The sequence below is a fragment of the Sylvia atricapilla genome, chromosome 10 (genome assembly GCF_009819655.1).
Source record: "Sylvia atricapilla isolate bSylAtr1 chromosome 10, bSylAtr1.pri, whole genome shotgun sequence".
NCBI classification, from domain to species: Eukaryota; Metazoa; Chordata; class Aves; order Passeriformes; family Sylviidae; genus Sylvia; species Sylvia atricapilla.
The window spans coordinates 8,785,997-8,803,072 of record NC_089149.1 but is presented as its reverse complement, the minus strand read 5'-3'; the positions used below and the strand labels follow the sequence as shown (position 1 = coordinate 8,803,072).

Here is a 17,076-nt window from a genome sequence, read left to right as displayed (position 1 = left end):
GAGTAGCGCTGCAGAGATATTCCTGCTCGACATGTGCCTGACTCCAGCACTATCAGTTTTTGCTCTGTAGAGTCTAAATATATAAGCCATTGTGCTCTGGCATCTGGGTGATAAATAGTGATAAATAATGTAGTGGCTGGGGAAGGAGGGAGAAAACTGCTCCGGGGTGGAGCTGACCCCTGGGATGTCTGGGGCAGCCACAGGGTAATAAGAGTGAGGAGGGACCAGCTCTCCGGACAGAGGGAGCTTGTTCTCCATCAGGCATTGCAGCTGAGGCTGAATGGGTGCGTCTTGGGGTTGGTTTCCTCTGTCCCCACTGAAAGTGGAGTAGTTGACTTGTGCTGAGCAGTTGGTCACCTTGACCCAGCAAATATATCACCCCGTCCCTTCACCCACAGGCAGGGCTCTGTGTCCCTGAGCAGGCAGTATGTAGCACTGAAAATTGGCTCTGCCTGAAGTTCTCTCTAGGAATTGGATGAAGTCCAGGCTGCTGGCGACAGTATGAATGGATGCTAGTGCAGCCAGGGCAGGGTGTATGTGTGTGTGCACTTGGAAATAAGAAGACGACAACTTGCCTGCATTGGAAAGGGCTGCTGTGGGCACCAGAGAGGGTGGGTCCCAAGGGGACTGCCTGTATTTTACATTCATCTGGGCTGCAGGGGCTTTGGGCAGAGGCTGGCACATAACATGCTGAAGAAGCATTAAGATAGCAGGATTTTAATCCATCGTCACTGCTCCTTTCCTGCTTTTCCTGCTTCTCCATCTGTGCAAGAGGAATTAACACACATCCTGGGAGTGGATTAGACTGCTCAAACCATGACCTCTTCATTTGTGCCTTCTGGGGCTGGGTAGCCTTTGTGCAGTCCCTTTGCTGCCTCTCCAGTTTTGTCAGGGATTGTGAGTGCCAGCTGCCAGCAAAGGCGACGTGCTGCCTTTCACCCTGTGGGACAGCCCTTTGCTGAATGTGTGTGACACTGGTGCAACCAGTGGGACTGGCAGGGTGGAGCAAGCCTGCTCCCCAGGTCTAGGCTTCCAGCACTGTTCATTTGCTTTTTGCTGATGCCTTGTGAGTGTTGGCAAGCTTTGCGTCCTGTTTCTGGGGACAGTTTGGGCAGCTGTTGGCACACCAGGGAGCACAGCCAGGAGCCCAGAGCACCTGTTTCTCCAAGTCCCAGCGTGCTGTGACTTGATGGCACTCTGGGACAACGGGTCACAGCTTCGTGTCCCATCTTTGAATCCTCTTCAATTCTCTGTGAGTTGGGGACTGGTTTGGGGACCCTTCAGAGCTGTTGATAGGATTCCACTTCAGGGTAGTGTAAGATACTTATAATCTACTGACTTTTAAGACATAATTTATCTTGCTTTCACGTTCTTTACTTTGTTCTTATTTGGACTTACCCCCCACTCATAATTTATTCACTATTTAGTTGCATCATGTTTTAAGCATAGTATGTTGTCAAGCTTCCTTAGGTATAACTTGGAAGGGGGGCATAGTATCACAAACTAATTGTAATATATCTTTGTAATAAATAAGAGTGTTTAAAATGTTGTCATTGGGTAGAAAAGGAAATGAGCTTGTTAAAGCCTATTTTGGTATTCGATTTATCAAAGACAGTAGTAATTGAATCTTCTGATTTTGCAAGTTGTTTTGATTGGAGATTGTCTGTGGCAAACTATTTAGTGGTCCAGTGATATTTAAAATAAAAAAATAAAGTTTGTTTCTCCAAAGAAAACTGATTTTTTTTTTCCCCACTCCTGGGGAAAAAACCAAAGTTAGTGCTTCTTTCACTGTGAAGGCTGATGATAATGTAGCTGTTTGTGTATTGCAGGGACATGACATGGCACAACTATAAAGCTTGAAGTGATGTTGAAATATTATGTATGCAATTAAAAAGCAACAGTATCATTTGGTAGGCAGCCTGTTTAATGTATTTCACTTTCATCTATTAGAAATCTCTGGCATAGTTTGTGATTTTTTCAGATCATTATAAAGAGGCTTAAATGATGTATTTCTTTAGAAATAAACAAACTGGTAGAAATATTTTTGCTGGAAATACAGTACAGCAGAGACAGTCTGGGAGATTGCTGGAGTGTGTGGAAGAACTTCCTGATACAGCGGGTGAGGGAGCCAGCTGGGGGAGGCACGCACTGGACCTGTTTGTGAACAGAGAAGAACTTGTGGGTGATGTGATGGCTGGAGGCTGTCTTGTGCACACCAATCACAACGTGGTAAGAGTTTTAGATCCTCAGAGAAGTAAGGAGAGGGATCAGCAGAACTGCCACCTTGGACTTTCAGAGGGCAGACTTTGGCCTGGTTAGGGACTTGGTTGACAGAGTCCTTTGAGAGGCAGTCCTGAAGGGCAAAGGAGCCCCGGAAGGCTGGATATCCTTCAAGAAGGAAATCTAAAATATGCCGGAACAGGCTGTCCCTATGTGCTTGAAAGACAAGCCAGTGGGGAAGAAGAATGGCTTGGCTAAGCAGAGAGCTTTGGCTCAAACTCAGGAAAAAATAAATTTTTTTTTGCCTTTGGAAGAAGGGGGAGGCAACTCAGGAGTGCTACAAGGATGTTGTGAGGTTATGCAAGAGCTAGAGGGGCCAAAGCCCAACTGGAACTTATCTGGCTATTCCTGTTAAAGACAATTGAAATGTTTTTACAAATCATGTCAGCAACAGAAGGAGGGCTAAGGAGAATGTCCATCCTTTATTGGATGTGGGAGGAAACAGTGACAAAGGAGGAGGAAATGGCTGGGGTACTTAACGTCTTCTTTGCCTCAGTGTTTAATAGCAAGTTCAGCTGTTTTCACGGTGCTCAGCCCTCTGAGCTGGGAGATGGGGACAGAGAGCAGAATGAAGCCCCTGTAATCCAAGAGGAAATGGTCAGCAACCTGCTGTGCCATTTTGACACATGAAAGTCTACAGGGTCAGATGGGATCCACTCAGGGATACTGGGGGAACTGGTGGAAGTGCTCACTGAGTCACTCTGTCATTTACCAGCAGTCCTGGTCAACCAGGGAGGTCCCAGGTGACTGGAAGTTGGCAAATGTGATGCCCATCTACAAGGAGGGCCAGAATGAGAATCCAAGGGATCTGCATGCCTGTCAGCCTGACCTCACTGCCAGGGAAGGTCATGGGGCAGATTATCTTAAGTGCCATCATGGGGCATATACAGAACAGCCAGGCAATCAGACTCAGCTGGCATTGGTTTTGGAAAGGCAGATCCTGCTTGACCAGCCTGAGCTCCTGTGACAACATGTCACAGTGGATGAAGGAAAGGCTGTGGTTGTTATCTACCTTGGCTTTAACAGGATTTCCCACAGCATTCTCCAGGAGAAATTGGCTGCTCATGGCTTGGACCAAGTGCACTGTTCCCTGGGTAGAAAACTGGATGGTTTGGCCCAGGAGGTTGACAGGAATGGAGCTACATCCATTGGCTGCTCACACTGGTGTTCCCCAGGGCTCAGTACTGGGGCCAGTCCTGTTTAATATCTTTATCAATGATCTGGTCATGGGGATTGAGGGCACACTTAGTTCACAGATGACTAAGTTGGGTGGGAGTGTTGATGTGCTGGAGGGTAGGACAGCTCTGCAGAGAGATCTGCACAGTCTGGATTGACAGGCCAAGGCCAGTTGTATGAGGTTTGACAAAGCCAAGTGCTCGGTCCTGCACCTGGGTCACAACCCCAGCACAGCTCTGCAGGCTAGGGGAAGGCAGCCTGGAAAGCTGCCTGGTGGGAAAGGGCCTGGGGGTGCTGGTTGACAGTGATCGAACATGAGGCAGTGTATACTCAGGTGGCCAAGAAAGTCAGTGGCATTGTGGGTTGTGTCAGCAGTACTGTGGACAGCAGGAGCAGGGCAGTGACTGTCCCCTGTACTTGGGACTGGTGAGGCCACACCTTGAACCCTGTGTCTGTGTTCAGTTTTGGGCCCCTCACTACAAGAATGACATTGAGGTGCTGGAGCATGTCCAGAAGAGGGCAACAGATCTGGGGAAGGATCTGGAGCACAAGTCCTGTGAGGAGCAGCTGAGGGAGCTGGTGGTGTTTAGTCTAGAGAAAAGGAGGCTCAGGGAGGACCTTATCACTCTCTACAACACCCTGAAAGGAGGGTGTAGCCAGGTGGGGATTTGTCTCTTCTCCTAAATAAGAAGCATCAGGACTAGAGGAAATTGCCTCAAGTTGTGCCAGGGGAGGTTTAGATTGGACATTAGGAACGTTTCTTCACCAAAATTAAAAGTCGTGTAGATGTGGCACTTGGGGACATGATTTGGTGGTGGCCTTAGCACTACTTGGATAATGGTTGGACTTAAATTGGGTGATGGCTGATCTTAAAGGTCTTTTCCAATCTAAATGGTTTTATTTTTCTGTGATATGCACCTGAATTTTGGTTTTACTGATTAAATGTGAACTGGGGGATGGAACAGCTGCATGCACATAGAAAGGCTATTCTGTCTGGTTCCTCTTCAGTCTGCCAGTCATGGCTGTGGGCATAGCAACCTGTGGCCTAGCAGCAGGAGAGAGCTGCCAGTCCTTTCTTGCTCTATCCCCAAACCTGGGCTGCCTGGTGTTGTGTGCAAATATCCATCTAGCAAAGTCTCCTTTTCCTTTGAAGTCCTGAACCCAGCTCTGACTGCCTCCTCTCCCCTCTGCAGGGTGGTGAAAGAAGAGATCTCGGATGACAATGCCAAGCTTCCCTGCTTCAACGGCCGGGTGGTGTCCTGGGTAAGCAAGCCCCTTGCTTTGGTATCTCTCAGCCTGTTTGTGCCCTCTCTGAAAAACACCGTTTGGATGTGGAGTGCCAAGTAAGGCACAGGGACTGCTCTCTACTGTTGGGTGTGCTGGCTGCCCATGAAGCTGATGAGCTGGATCTCCACACTCCAGTCCCTTGGCTGGAGAGGGGGCTCTGTGATGCTGGGTCCCCTGCGCCAGGGAAGATGTGGGATATCTCTGTGAAGAGCTTATGGTAACTGATGCCTAGCAGAGATCATGGTCGTGGCCTGTCCACAGCATAATCCCTGTGCCCCTACGGCAGGGTCAGCTTTCCAAGGAAAGTCCCACTCCAGTGACTGGCGCAAAGGGCTTAAGTGACTTTAGTGCTGGTGAAGCGGACTGGATTTGCCTGCCCTGAAGACTAAAGGTACTGCCTGGGCAGCTGCAGGACAAGCTTTTCCCCCAGTACCATGCCATGCATATGCTCTGCTCCCTGCTCGCATGCATCCCTTTGTCCCCACAGGGACCCTCTGTTAGTGGGGGGAGAGTCTCCAGAGTACATAATCCAGTTTTCCCTCTGCTGAGCTGTAGTTTGTGCTGATGAGGGTATGTGGATCTACACCAGGAGCAGAGGCAAGATTCAAGTGCCTTTTTCCAGAGGCCTCTAAGCAGACCCTGAACAGTAAAAATCCTCAGCAAATCAGGCTAGGTCAGACCTAATTCTGCTTCTGTCCCTGCACCAAACAGTGGCATGGACAGGCAGGTACCCCACTGCCGACACAGCTGCCGCTGGGATTCCAGCCAGAGGAGCAGGGTACAGGCTGGAGCAGGGAGGAAAGGCTGTGCTCCCGCACAAAGAGCCGGGGCCGGACGCCTGCCGTCCTCCCTCTAGCGGTTATCCAGGGCCTTCGGAAAACAGCCTGTGTCCGGCTCTTGGCCACCACACATTCCTCTGCATCCATCCCGCTGCTGCTGCATCTGCCCCAAGATGTCTCCCCACCCCACTCTTTCCAGCTGCTTTTTGCTTTCACCTGCCCTGAGGGGAATCCCAGAGTCTCTAAATCCATTCTCATTCTCCTTTTTCATCTGATGTGCTTTTCGTTGTGATCCAAGTATCCATGCCGCTGCTGGCTTTCCTTGTAGGAGCTCTCTGGTTGTTCAGTGTGAGTGGCACAGATCTGGCGTGGGTCTGTCTGGTGTGACCACCATGCTGCTACTCTGCTGGGCTGGATCCTTACAGGGAACTTGTGCCCAAAGTGAGCATCACTACCAGTCCTTGTGCATGAAGGGTAATGGCAGTCCCAGAGGCTTTTGTGCACCTGATGATCCCTTTTGCTACCTCTGCTGAGAGGCTCCTAATCCATATGTGGTCTGGGGGCTGAGAGGGGAGCAGTTGCTTTGCTGCTTCTGACTGACAGGCTGGAATGATGCTATTTTAGGAACTTAGTACTAATTTTAGCAACAGGGAAAGACGGAGGCTTGAATCCAAGTGAGTATTTCCTGACAGTGTAAGAGGCAGGAAAAGTGCAGGATGGTTATCAAAACCTTCCTGGGAGGAAATCCCAGCCTTGGGAGTGTTAGAGGAAGATAGCACCAATCCTGCCTGCTTGGGAACACCCCCTCAACTCTACTCACTGCTGTTTGACAGCTGCCTGTGGCTAGTTTCCTCTGTCCAGATCTACTTGCTTGATGTTGCCTTGAGATTTTCAAGCATAATTTGTTACAGGACTTTTCCCCTAGGCAATGCTGGCCACTTTCAGCATCTTTTCTACTCTGTGCTCCCAGGAAGTGGCTACCAGAGTAGGGATGTGGCCCTTAGAGAGGGGGATGTGTCCTGGGAAGACAAGGCACCAGGATGGTGTCAGGGGCACAGCCAGGCATGTGCCGGGGCTTGCTGGAGGGAGAGAAGCTGACCTGAGCGTGAGACAAGAGCTGGTTAGACAGTTGTGAGAGCAGGAGCCATTGGGCTTGTCCTGGGGCTTGTGGGACGGGCTCTGCAGCTTTTGACACCTGAGGCTGCTCTCTGCCCTGTCTGCAGCTTTTTCAAGGCTGCCCTGTCTTCCTTGCCCCAGCTACATCCCTGTCTCTGTTACCGATGTCTCTGGCAGTAGACCTCTCATCTGCTATGCTAATGATGATCTGTGGGGTCCATTCCCCTCTTGTGAGGGTTTCCCCAGTTCCTGAAGGTGATCAGGACACAGCTCTTACATCAGTGATGCTGTGAAGCACTCAAGACCTGTATAAATGGGCTGTGCTTCTAGCATCTGAGTTGGCATCTGCTCTTGGATCCATGCAGATGTGGTTCCCTCACCAGCCAGCAGTAGTGCTGCCTCTGAATTTACACTGGGTATTACGGTTTGGACAGCAGCTATCAGCTTTTTTCAGCTTATGTTTCATGTTTCTTCTGTCCTGAGCAACAGTGGCTATCCCTTACGTCTGTTAGATCCTTTCTGGGCCCTGTCACCTATGCTCTGCAGGTCCTGAATGCCTCTGTCAAGTAAGAGGCTTTTTGTTGCTTTCTTACTTGGCTTTATTGGGATCAGCCTAGTTCTTTACTGCTTGAAAGTAAGGGAGCGTGCAAATCTAGACAAGGAGCGATTTTGGGGAGCAGCTTATTTGGGCTATCCTCTGTTTCATTCCACTGGTGAGCCCGTGGCCCCTGAGAGAGTCTCCAGCTCATTCCCTGACCTCTGAAATTGGTGGTTTATGATAGAGCCAGAATCACAGTGTGTTGATGTGTATGGGCTGCCCCACAGCATGGCTGGTATAAAGAGTCTCTAGGGTTTAACCATTTCTTGAATTTCTGCACTGGGGAATCCATTGAGCATCCCAGAGATGGGCTGAAGGTTGTGCTCAAGCCAATAAGCTGAACACAGCCTGCAAGTTTGTGAAGAACATATGGAAGCCAGAAAAAGAGCCTGTTTCAAGAGTCTTTTTCAAAGATAAAAAACCTTGGCCCTGAGCTCCGTTAGCCCCAGCTTCTGATGGTTGGGAAGGTGAAAGTCCTACTGGGTCCCACAGCTTGAAGGCAGAAGTGTAGAGGTTGCTAGAGCTGAGGAAAGAAATGACTTGTAACTGCCTTTTCCAGTGAGAACTGGGGGAATCCAGTCCCTGCTTCAGGATGTGTGCTAAAGGTTACCTGAGTGTGTGGTGTGGGTGTGCAGGTGATGTCAGAGTGTCTAAGCACGGCTGTTACCCACCTGAGCTTCACTGCTGGGTCAGGAATTCCTGAGCAACAAATAGCCAGTGTCTGGAAGACCTCAGGGGGAAATGTTGCTACATGCTTGGCCTGTTCCATACCTGCTCCTGAGCATCTGCTGTTGTCAACTGCCAGAAATGAGATCCTGGGCCAGCCAGGCAGGCTTTTGGCCAGCTCCTTTGGCCATTCTTATAAATGTTTTCTCAGTTTCCTTTTCTGTCTCTCATCCCTCCAGCTGGTGTCTGCAGAGGGTTCCCATTCAGATGCTGGCTCGGTCTGTGCTGATAACCAGACAGAGCTGCCACCCTCCATGGAGCGCACAGGAGGAATTGGAGACTCCAGGCCCCCCTCTTTCCAGTAAGTCACATGGACATCTGTTCTGGTTTCCAAGAGACACATGGTGCATTTGCTGTAATCCAGACCAGTATCCCAGACCAGGCTGGGACACTCTTACCCAAATTGTCAGGCATGACAGCCAGCAAGAAGGGAGGAGAGTGGGGCTGAGAGTAGATTTGAAATGGAACTGTTATTCAACAAACAAGGGCATGCTGAAAATAATGTAGGGAAAGAGCCAGCCCAGAATCCCCAGTCCTTTGCCCTGCACTCATAGATGTCCTGTGGTTGTTCCTGTCCCTCAAGAAGGAGACAGATGATGGTTGGAACCTTGTGTTTGTCAGGACAGAGGCAGAGAGAGCCTTGTGGAGTTGTTCCCTGTTGAACATATTTGTTTTTATCACAGCCCTAACACTGGAGGGAGTCGGGAAAATTTGGACAATGAGACAGAGACAGACTCGGTGGTATCATCGCAGAGGGAGCGACCTCGTCGGACAGATGGGCCTGAGCATGGTGAGTGTTGGTAACATGGTGAGACCTCTGCAAGGGCATGGCTGAGGTGTGGTGGCAGCATCAGCTCCAGGCTTGGGGCAGCTTTCTCTTCTCTGCAGAACCTTCCCAGCTCAAAAGGGCTATTCTGTGGCTTTTAGAAGGGCCATAGCCTCACACTGGAGGCAGGAGTTAACACCCATGTTAAATCTGAGTTTGGTGTTGAGCCCTTTGGGGTCAAAGGAGGTATCTCCTGTAGAAGCCTCAGGAGCAGGAGACAGTTGTGTCTCTGTCTTAGCTGAGAACCAGAGTGAGCTGTAGTCTTGCCACTTGTGCTGCTTCTTGCTCTACCAAGGAAACAGCTGCAAGTCTTCCACAATTTTTGCAGCATTGTTCCTACTGGCCCATCAGCCTCTTCCCCATCCTGTAGTGATAGAAGAGGTATCCCATAGGAGATGGATCTAATCCCAGGGTGGACTGGGAGTTAATGTGGCACTAGATGGGACTGACTGGTGGCCACATTTCTTCTGAGGAGGTTGCCATGAGCCCTGCATAGGGGAAGGGTTTATCGCAAGCCCACTGAGTCTTGTCTTTTCACAGCACCCAGGGTGAATGGGACAGTGAAGGGAGAGCGGCGCCGAGACCTGGGTGGATATGAGAGCTCTTCCACACTCATGAGCAGCGAGCTGGAGACCACCAGCTTCTTCGATTCAGATGAAGATGACTCCACCAGCAGGTAGGAGAGCTTGAGTCTTGGAGGAGCACTAATTTCCCCCGACTCTCAGAACAGAGAGAGGCAGGGGCACAGTAGTCCTGGGCTCAGACCTGCTTCTGTCACACCCAGCAAACTCCTCTGTCATTGTCTGTCCCCCCGTGCATGTTCTCCCCTCTGCCTCTGCAGTCCTCTATTCCCTGTGCCATTTCCATGGCTCTCTTGCTGCCAGAGCCACCACTATGGCAGCAGAAGAGCTGACTCTTGCTTTTGCCTGCAGGTTTAGCAGTTCCACAGAGCAAAGCAGTGCTTCCCGTCTAATGAGAAGGCACAAGCGACGCCGACGGAAACAGAAGGCTCCACGCATTGAGCGGGTACCGAGGGAGGGGCTGGGTATCCTGGGGAGGGCGGTGCAGGTCAGGGTGGGCTCTCAGGGATTCAGCTGTTTTTGCTGTGGGCATGGCTTCAGATGAATGTCCAAGGGCTGAGACTTTAAAAAGTGCTGTGGACATTTTCCAAGCCAATGTAGCCTCAAGAACTGGGACCACAGGCCTTGTCTCAGCTGTAGAGAGGTCATTAGGACCTCTGTTAGGCTGTTCTCTGGCTCTGGAAAGCTCCCAGCATAAGACTGGAGTTGTGGGTGGTGGCTGTGGTGCCCCAACGAGGGGCAGGAAGGAAAGGACAAGTGGAGGAAGCTAGGGCTGGGAATGTTACTGAGGCACAGGAGGACATCTTTTGTTTTGCTTACGTTGCAGTCCTCGTCCTTCAGCAGCATCACAGACTCCACCATGTCCCTGAACATCATCACAGTCACGCTGAATATGGGTGAGTGGCAGGTTAACATGGAGCCTGCAGTCCTTCCAGAGCGAGACTGGGTGATGGGGGGGGGGGGGGGCAAAGAAAACACATGGGGGAGGAGTGAGGACATAAATTCCAGGAGACTGGCTTCTTTTGTAGAAATTGTCTCTCAAGAGTTCATGTGTCCCAGAACGTTTCTCTGGGACAGGGCTGCAAATCACCATCATTAGGATGTGGTTTTACTGAGGTTGGGTCTGCTTGTGCCTGATGCTTTAGGGTAACTTCTTTCTCTTTCCATCTCTGCAGAGAAATACAACTTTCTGGGCATTTCTATTGTGGGACAGAGCAATGAGCGTGGGGATGGAGGCATTTATATTGGCTCTATCATGAAGGGAGGCGCTGTGGCAGCTGATGGCAGGATTGAGCCAGGAGACATGCTCCTACAGGTACGTCACACCCACATATCTCCATCCTTGGGCCTGGGAAAGCAGTAAGAAAAGTCCCAGAAGCCTCCCTGAGAACTTTGGCAGGCTAAACCCAGGAAGCTGTGCTTGGAGGAGGGAAGCTGAGTCACGGCTGAGCTGAGTGGGGAGCTCAGCCTCTGGTCACATCTGTGGGACTCACCTTTTGGTGTTGTTTGCAGGTAAATGACATCAACTTTGAGAACATGAGCAACGATGACGCTGTGCGGGTGCTGAGGGAGATTGTGCACAAGCCGGGGTGAGTGCTTGGGTTGTTCCTTCCATCCAGGGACATCTGCACAGTTTGTGCTTGGGGTGTGTGAGTCGTATCTTCCAGCCACTTCTGCCAATGCCTCTGCAGAAGCTCAGAACTCTGGGTTTTGGTGTTGCTTTGATTCCTGGTTTTTCATGTCCAATGCAAGAATTGCAGTCAACAGAATTCTGGAGAATTGGAGTCTGTTCCCCTTTATTTGTGGGAATGCCATTTGTTGCAGCTCATTGCAGGGCAATTGGACTAGATGACCTTTAAAGATCCTTGCCAAAACAAACTGTGCTGTGATTCTCTGATTCTGTTTAGGTCATCAGCAACCCTCAGCAGGGTCACATCATTTTGTTCATGTCACTAGAGAAACCCTTAGCTGGAGGGGAACAAGGTCACTTTATTGGCAGCTTCTCCCTGTCTCCCAGGAGAGAGCTGGCACACAGTATCTGCCCATCATGCAGGGGTTTGTGTTACTGTGCTCTGGTTCTAACTCTCACCTTTTGTTGCAGGCCCATCACCCTGACAGTGGCCAAGTGCTGGGACCCCAGTCCGCGGGGCTGCTTCTCATTACCCAGGAGTAAGTGGATAGCTGACCCATCCTTAGTGTTGATGCCTAGCTAATGTGAGAGCCCTGCCTTAAGCACTTGGTTGTTGTCTTGTTTCTCCCCTCTGTGTGTGACTCCATGGGGCACTGAATTGGGATTTGATGGGGTTTCAGCTCTCCTTTTAGGAGGCTGCTATGTCCTATTCCCAGACCAAAATGCCCATAAGCCCAGCCCTTCTTCCCACATCACGCTGGGGACGCCTTTCACTGGGGCAGGGAGGTCACTTGCTCGGGGCGCCAGAGGAAAGAGAAACCCCTCATAAGTCATAGGGGGATCTCTCCCTCTGCACCTCTCCTGCTGACCCTCCCTCTCTTCTTTCTCTCCCAGTTGCTCCCCAGCGGATCTGGGCTGGGCCAGACTCTCCATGCTCCGATCCGGGTGAGTCCCGGCAAATACTGGGGATGAAATGGGCTGTGCTGAGTCCCTGTCCCTTCCCAGAGGTTGTTTCGATGAAGTGATAATTTCTTACAACTACTGACTGCCTCTTTCTTCCATGCAGGTGAGCCCATCAGGCCCATCGACCCGGCAGCCTGGGTGTCTCACACAGCAGCGATGACTGGCACCTACCCAGCGTACGGTATGAGTCCATCCATGAGCACAATCACTTCCACCAGCTCCTCCATCACCAGCTCCATCCCAGAGACCGAACGTAAGTCCTTGTGCGTCCGTGCTGCACCCGCTGCAAGGCCTCCTCGCCTTCACTATGCTGTGAAGGGAGCAATACATCTGCCTGGGGACAGCTGGGGTGGGCCTCATCTGCCCTGCCACGGGACTGGGAGGGAGGCAGCTCTCGCTGGGCCAGCTCTTTGATCAGTGGGAGTTCTGCCCGAGAGAATTAATACCACATTTTTCAGCCTTCTATGTGAGGAGTGTAGAGGAGCTTGGGTGCAGTCAGGAGCTGTGGCAGGTGTAGAGGAAAGGCAGTGGAGGCAGTCAGGGATTAGCTGCTGAGAGTGTAGAGCCATTGGGATTCAGCATGTCCCTGCAGCAACTGAGAATTCCTCCCAGACAGCAGATAGAGCAGGATAGAGGAGGCAGCTGAGAGCAAAGAGCCTTGTGGTGGGGCAGGGTCCTGCTGAGCACCAGACCCTTGGTTGCTTTCTGAAGGCTTATGATGATTTGGTATACAGACCCCTGGAGCAAGGGTCTGGAGAGCTCAGGTGAGGCAACAAGCCAGGAGTTTGTTGTAAGTTTGTGACTCTTGCCTTGGCTTTGCCCAAGAGCAAACAGCTGACGTGTGAAGGATAACATGGAAGGGGGATTACACAGCATGTACCTCAAGGCTGTCTGCGATGTATTGTTCCCTGGCCCATTCCTTCCGTGTGTGATGCTTCCATGTGGCCCTCTTGTCTCTTCTGTCCTCTCTCACCTCTGCCTACCTTCCTTCATCCACACCACAGGCCTCGATGACTTTCACCTGTCCATTCACAGTGACATGGCCACCATTGTCAAAGCCATGGCCTCACCAGAGTCAGGCCTCGAGGTGCGTGACCGCATGTGGCTGAAGATCACCATCCCCAATGCTTTCATTGGTAAGAGACTGTGCTGCTTGCAGCAGAGGCAGGGACTGGGGAATGGGTGGCCCGTTTTCAAGCAGATGTCCAAGGGAGCATCTTTGTCCCCATAAACAAACTGTTAACTAAGCAGGAGTCACAAATTGAACCTTCTGACCCACTTTGTCTTTGCTCCAGTGTGGCTCACTGCCTCAAGGGCTGCCATCTTCCGCTCTCTTGCCAAATTTAACTCTATATTTGGTGGCAGGTTCGGATGTGGTAGATTGGCTCTATCATCACGTGGAGGGCTTTACAGACCGCCGTGAGTCCCGCAAATATGCCAGCAATCTGCTGAAGGCTGGCTACATCCGACACACCGTGAACAAGATCACCTTCTCGGAGCAGTGCTATTACATCTTCGGGGACCTCTGTGGAAGTATGGCTCTTGACGTGGGTGGGAGGGAGAGGATGGAGGGTTAGTGGTCCTGCAGAATCCCGCTGACACAATGGGGACACACCTACAGACATTGCCATCAGGCTGAGCCTCTTGTTCTACAAACCTTTTTAAGGGAGTGATGAAGAATATCCCAGCTCCCTCATCCTGCTGCTGAGGTAGTGAAGTTGGAAGCAGCATTGTCACCTACTATGTGATTTTTTTTCCTGGGCAGTCATAGCAGAGTCATAGTCTTTACTGACTGTCTCCAGGCTCTGAATTTCAGTGCTGGCAAGGGGCTGGTGCTCAGGCAACTGAGTTCTGCTCAAATAAGATGGGGGAAGGAATTGGCAGGGTGAGCTGTAGCTCTGATGTGGTCCTTTCCCACCAAGCTGGTCTCTGTATTAGAGTGGCAGCTTGGACTCCCACAGCCTGGCATTTGTTCAGCCAGGAAGCACAAATGGCGGCATTGACTAACAGAGAGAGTGCCAACTTCTTGTGTCTTCTTGCATATCCTGTCCTTGTCCATCAGCAAGAATGGACAGAAAGCTGCTTCACCACACATGCTTGTTTTTCTGCTTGGATTAACCCCTGTTCTCTGTTTTCTTGCAGACATGGCTAATCTGTCTCTTCATGATCATGATGGCTCCAGCGGTGCCTCTGATCAGGACACTTTGGCTCCGCTCCCCCACCCAGGAGCTGCACCCTGGCCTATGGCCTTCCCATATCAGTATCCACCGCCTCATCCATACAACCCCCATCCAGGCTTCCCTGACCCAGGCTACAGCTACGGAGGGGGCAGTGCAGGCAGTCAGCACAGTGAAGGTGAGTGAAAAGGACTTAAATATGCCTGCAGGTGGGCAGATGTCCTGTTCAGTACAGCAGGAAAAGATGTTTTGTTCAGGGCAGCAGCAGGAAAAGACTGCTTAGGGAAGGCCCTATGTGGGGGAAGCCAGGGCAGAAGCCATCTCAGAGGGGTCGTGGGACTCACTGCTGAAGGGAGACTGAGAGCACAGACTGTGCTGGGGCCTGGCTGTGCTGGAACGTGCTGCAGACCTCCCTTGGCTAGAGGAGCTCCATCCGTTCTTCCTGACTTGTCCGAGCTGGCACCTAACCTTCCTCGTGTGCTTCGCAGGGAGCCGGAGCAGTGGTTCCAATCGCAGTGGCAGCGAGAGGAGGAAGGAGAGAGAGAAGACCGGGGAGTCAAAGTCGGGTGGCAGCGGGAGCGAGTCAGACCACACCACGAGGAGCAGCATGCGGCGCGAGCGTGCGGCCAGCGAGCGCTCGGTGCCGGCCAGCCAGCACAGCCAGCGCAGCCAGCACTCCCTGGCTCACAGCATCCGCAGCCACCACAGCCAGCAGTCGTATGGGCCTCCCGGCCTCCCCCCTCTCTTCAGCCCCCCCATGTTGCTGATGCCTCCACCACCGTCAGCCATGGGGCCCCCTGGGGCACCGCCGGGCCGTGACCTGGCCTCTGTGCCCCCCGAACTGACAGCCAGTAGACAGTCCTTCCGAATGGCCATGGGCAACCCCAGTGAGTTCTTTGTGGATGTAATGTGAAGCGCCCGTCCCCTGTCTGTCTGCTGTCCCTCCTTCCCCCTTCTATCCCTGTTGTTTGTTTCCTAGGACCAGCCCTGGCTTCAACCCTTGTTTTTTGGGGTTTTTGTTTTTTTTTTGTTGGTTTGGTTTTTTTTTGTCTTGATAACGAAAAGAAAAAAAGGGAAAAAAATAATAAATGGAACTAAACCTTGATTCTAATCCCTCCTCGAGCGGGGTGGACAGGCCTGGCAGGCCTGCTGGGTGCTGTCAGCCCATCCTGCCACCAGACTTGTGTATTGCCGATGGTAATTCCTTCCTGCCATCCTCTCTAACCCCATTAATCCGCATCCGTCCCAGCACCCTGTGCTGCTTGCCCGTGTGTCACTGCTGCCTCAAGCCTTCCACCCTAAAAATCTCTTCTTTCTTTTCACCCTTTTGTGTTTCTTCTATCAAGCAGCAAAGAATTACGGGGTGTTTGACTTTCTCTGAGCCTGCCGCCTGTGGGGGGGAGAGCTGGAGCGTGGCGTGGCCCGACAGCAGGACACGGAGCTCCAGGGGCGCTGGGCACGCATGGCGCTGAAGATGGCTTCTTTCCTCCCCCTCGCGGAAGATTCCCTGCCCTTCCCAGAGCCCTGAGAGGGGAGCAGGGACCAGCCTTATATATGTATTTTAAATTCCATTGTAGTTGCCTTTTGGCTAATGCATGAATGTTCCAGGGCTTCAGTGCCTCCAGGGAGTGGAGAGATGTTGCCACTTCCCTCTTGCCTCTCTTCTCTTGCCCGCCTATAGGGCCAGGTTCAAGCCTGACACTGCTCCATGGCAGGACCCTCCTTCACCTTGGCCGGGCCTCAGGGCTGGGGCTGTACCTCTGCATCCAGCCCAGAGAGATGGTGATTGCCTGTGCACAGTCTCTTGCGGGACTCAATGACCTATACCTGCCCTGGGATTCTTTGGGGGAATTTAAGGGCAGAGCTCTGCTCCTTCCATCCTGCTCTTTGCCCTCCTGCCTGTGATGTGCTGCTGCCTGTCCTGTTTGTAGGGGCTGTCCCATGCCTGGGGCTGGCAGTGGCAGCTATGGCCTTCTTCCTCCGGCTGTTGTGCTATGTGATACGTTCAGGGGCCTGACGGAGTTAGAAGGTGAGGGTGGGGCCCAACTGGTTCACTTTCATGCTTTGGAGAAACATGGAGGCCCCCTGTATTTGCCCTCCGAAGGGCCTGAGTCTGTCTCCTCCTCTGCCCAGTGCTGCTGGCCTGGCTGCTGGGAGGGACAAACCTCTGGGACAGCCCCACTCTCTCTGGGCTGTGAGCGATGCCTGGTGGCAACATGAGCTCTCCAGGGCTGGGAACTGCAGCCTGAACCATGGCCTCTGGGCTCAGTGTCCACAGGTGCTGGGACAGTTGAGTCTGTTTGCTCCAGTGCCCCCTGCCTTTCTTCCTTCCACTTCTGGGTACTCAGAGACGTGCCTCGGGCTGGGGCAACCCATTCCCCATGCCCAGGGCCAAGCACGGTACAGTATGGACATGCTCGACCCTGCTGCTGTTGGTGCTGGCGCCCCGGCGCCCTCTCCCCCTGCCACGCTGTGGCTTTCTCCATGAGCGTTGCCTCCTTTCATCTTTCTTGTGTTCGCGGTTTTTATACGATGGAGTTGAGTTGTATTTTGCTCCCTGGGAGTCTGCATTGCCTCTGCAGCCCCCCTGCCAGCTCTCACGCACCATCAGTTCATTTCCCTGACTCCCTAAAGCCTCTCCTTCCCTCAGCCCGCTGGAGTCAGACTGTCCCCAGTAGCCTTCCTGGCCACTGCTCACCCCTTGCCCTGCCCTACCCACTGGGTTTTATAAAAACAACACCAATCTCCTTGTTTTTATTTATAAACATAGTTTTATTGGACTCATGCTTTGTGTCGTTCGTTTATTTTTCCCCCCCAGCCTCCTCCATCCTCCTGCCTTTCGCTCTAAAGCGAGATCCCAGCAGGATGAGGGCACCGTGTGCCCAGCTGTCTTTTCCCGGGATGCCGAGGGCGGGTGCGGGCTGAGTCTGTCCGCAG

At 52.1% G+C, this 17,076-nt stretch overlaps 1 protein-coding gene across 3 annotated transcripts in view; it reads left to right on the top strand.

The window, feature by feature from the left end:
• Positions 1 to 16,924, top strand: part of DVL3 (dishevelled segment polarity protein 3) — a 34,027-nt gene extending 17,103 nt beyond the window's left edge. The window contains exons 2-16 of one of the 3 annotated variants that reach the window (XM_066325874.1): positions 4,650 to 4,719; positions 8,142 to 8,263; positions 8,646 to 8,752; positions 9,329 to 9,464; positions 9,721 to 9,814; positions 10,196 to 10,265; positions 10,545 to 10,684; positions 10,882 to 10,958; positions 11,471 to 11,538; positions 11,894 to 11,944; positions 12,066 to 12,215; positions 12,967 to 13,098; positions 13,328 to 13,495; positions 14,105 to 14,317; positions 14,628 to 16,924. In XM_066325874.1, coding sequence (XP_066181971.1) covers positions 4,650 to 4,719; positions 8,142 to 8,263; positions 8,646 to 8,752; positions 9,329 to 9,464; positions 9,721 to 9,814; positions 10,196 to 10,265; positions 10,545 to 10,684; positions 10,882 to 10,958; positions 11,471 to 11,538; positions 11,894 to 11,944; positions 12,066 to 12,215; positions 12,967 to 13,098; positions 13,328 to 13,495; positions 14,105 to 14,317; positions 14,628 to 15,052 — 2,023 coding nt within the window. In that variant the 3' untranslated portion in view covers positions 15,053 to 16,924. Of the gene's footprint in view, positions 1 to 4,649; positions 4,720 to 5,102; positions 5,135 to 8,141; positions 8,264 to 8,645; positions 8,753 to 9,328; positions 9,465 to 9,720; positions 9,815 to 10,195; positions 10,266 to 10,544; positions 10,685 to 10,881; positions 10,959 to 11,470; positions 11,539 to 11,893; positions 11,945 to 12,065; positions 12,216 to 12,966; positions 13,099 to 13,327; positions 13,496 to 14,104; positions 14,318 to 14,627 lie in introns of those variants that run through there. The other 2 variants (XM_066325875.1, XM_066325873.1) reach the window with 2 other exon arrangements.
• The last annotated feature ends 152 nt before the right edge of the window (positions 16,925 to 17,076 follow it).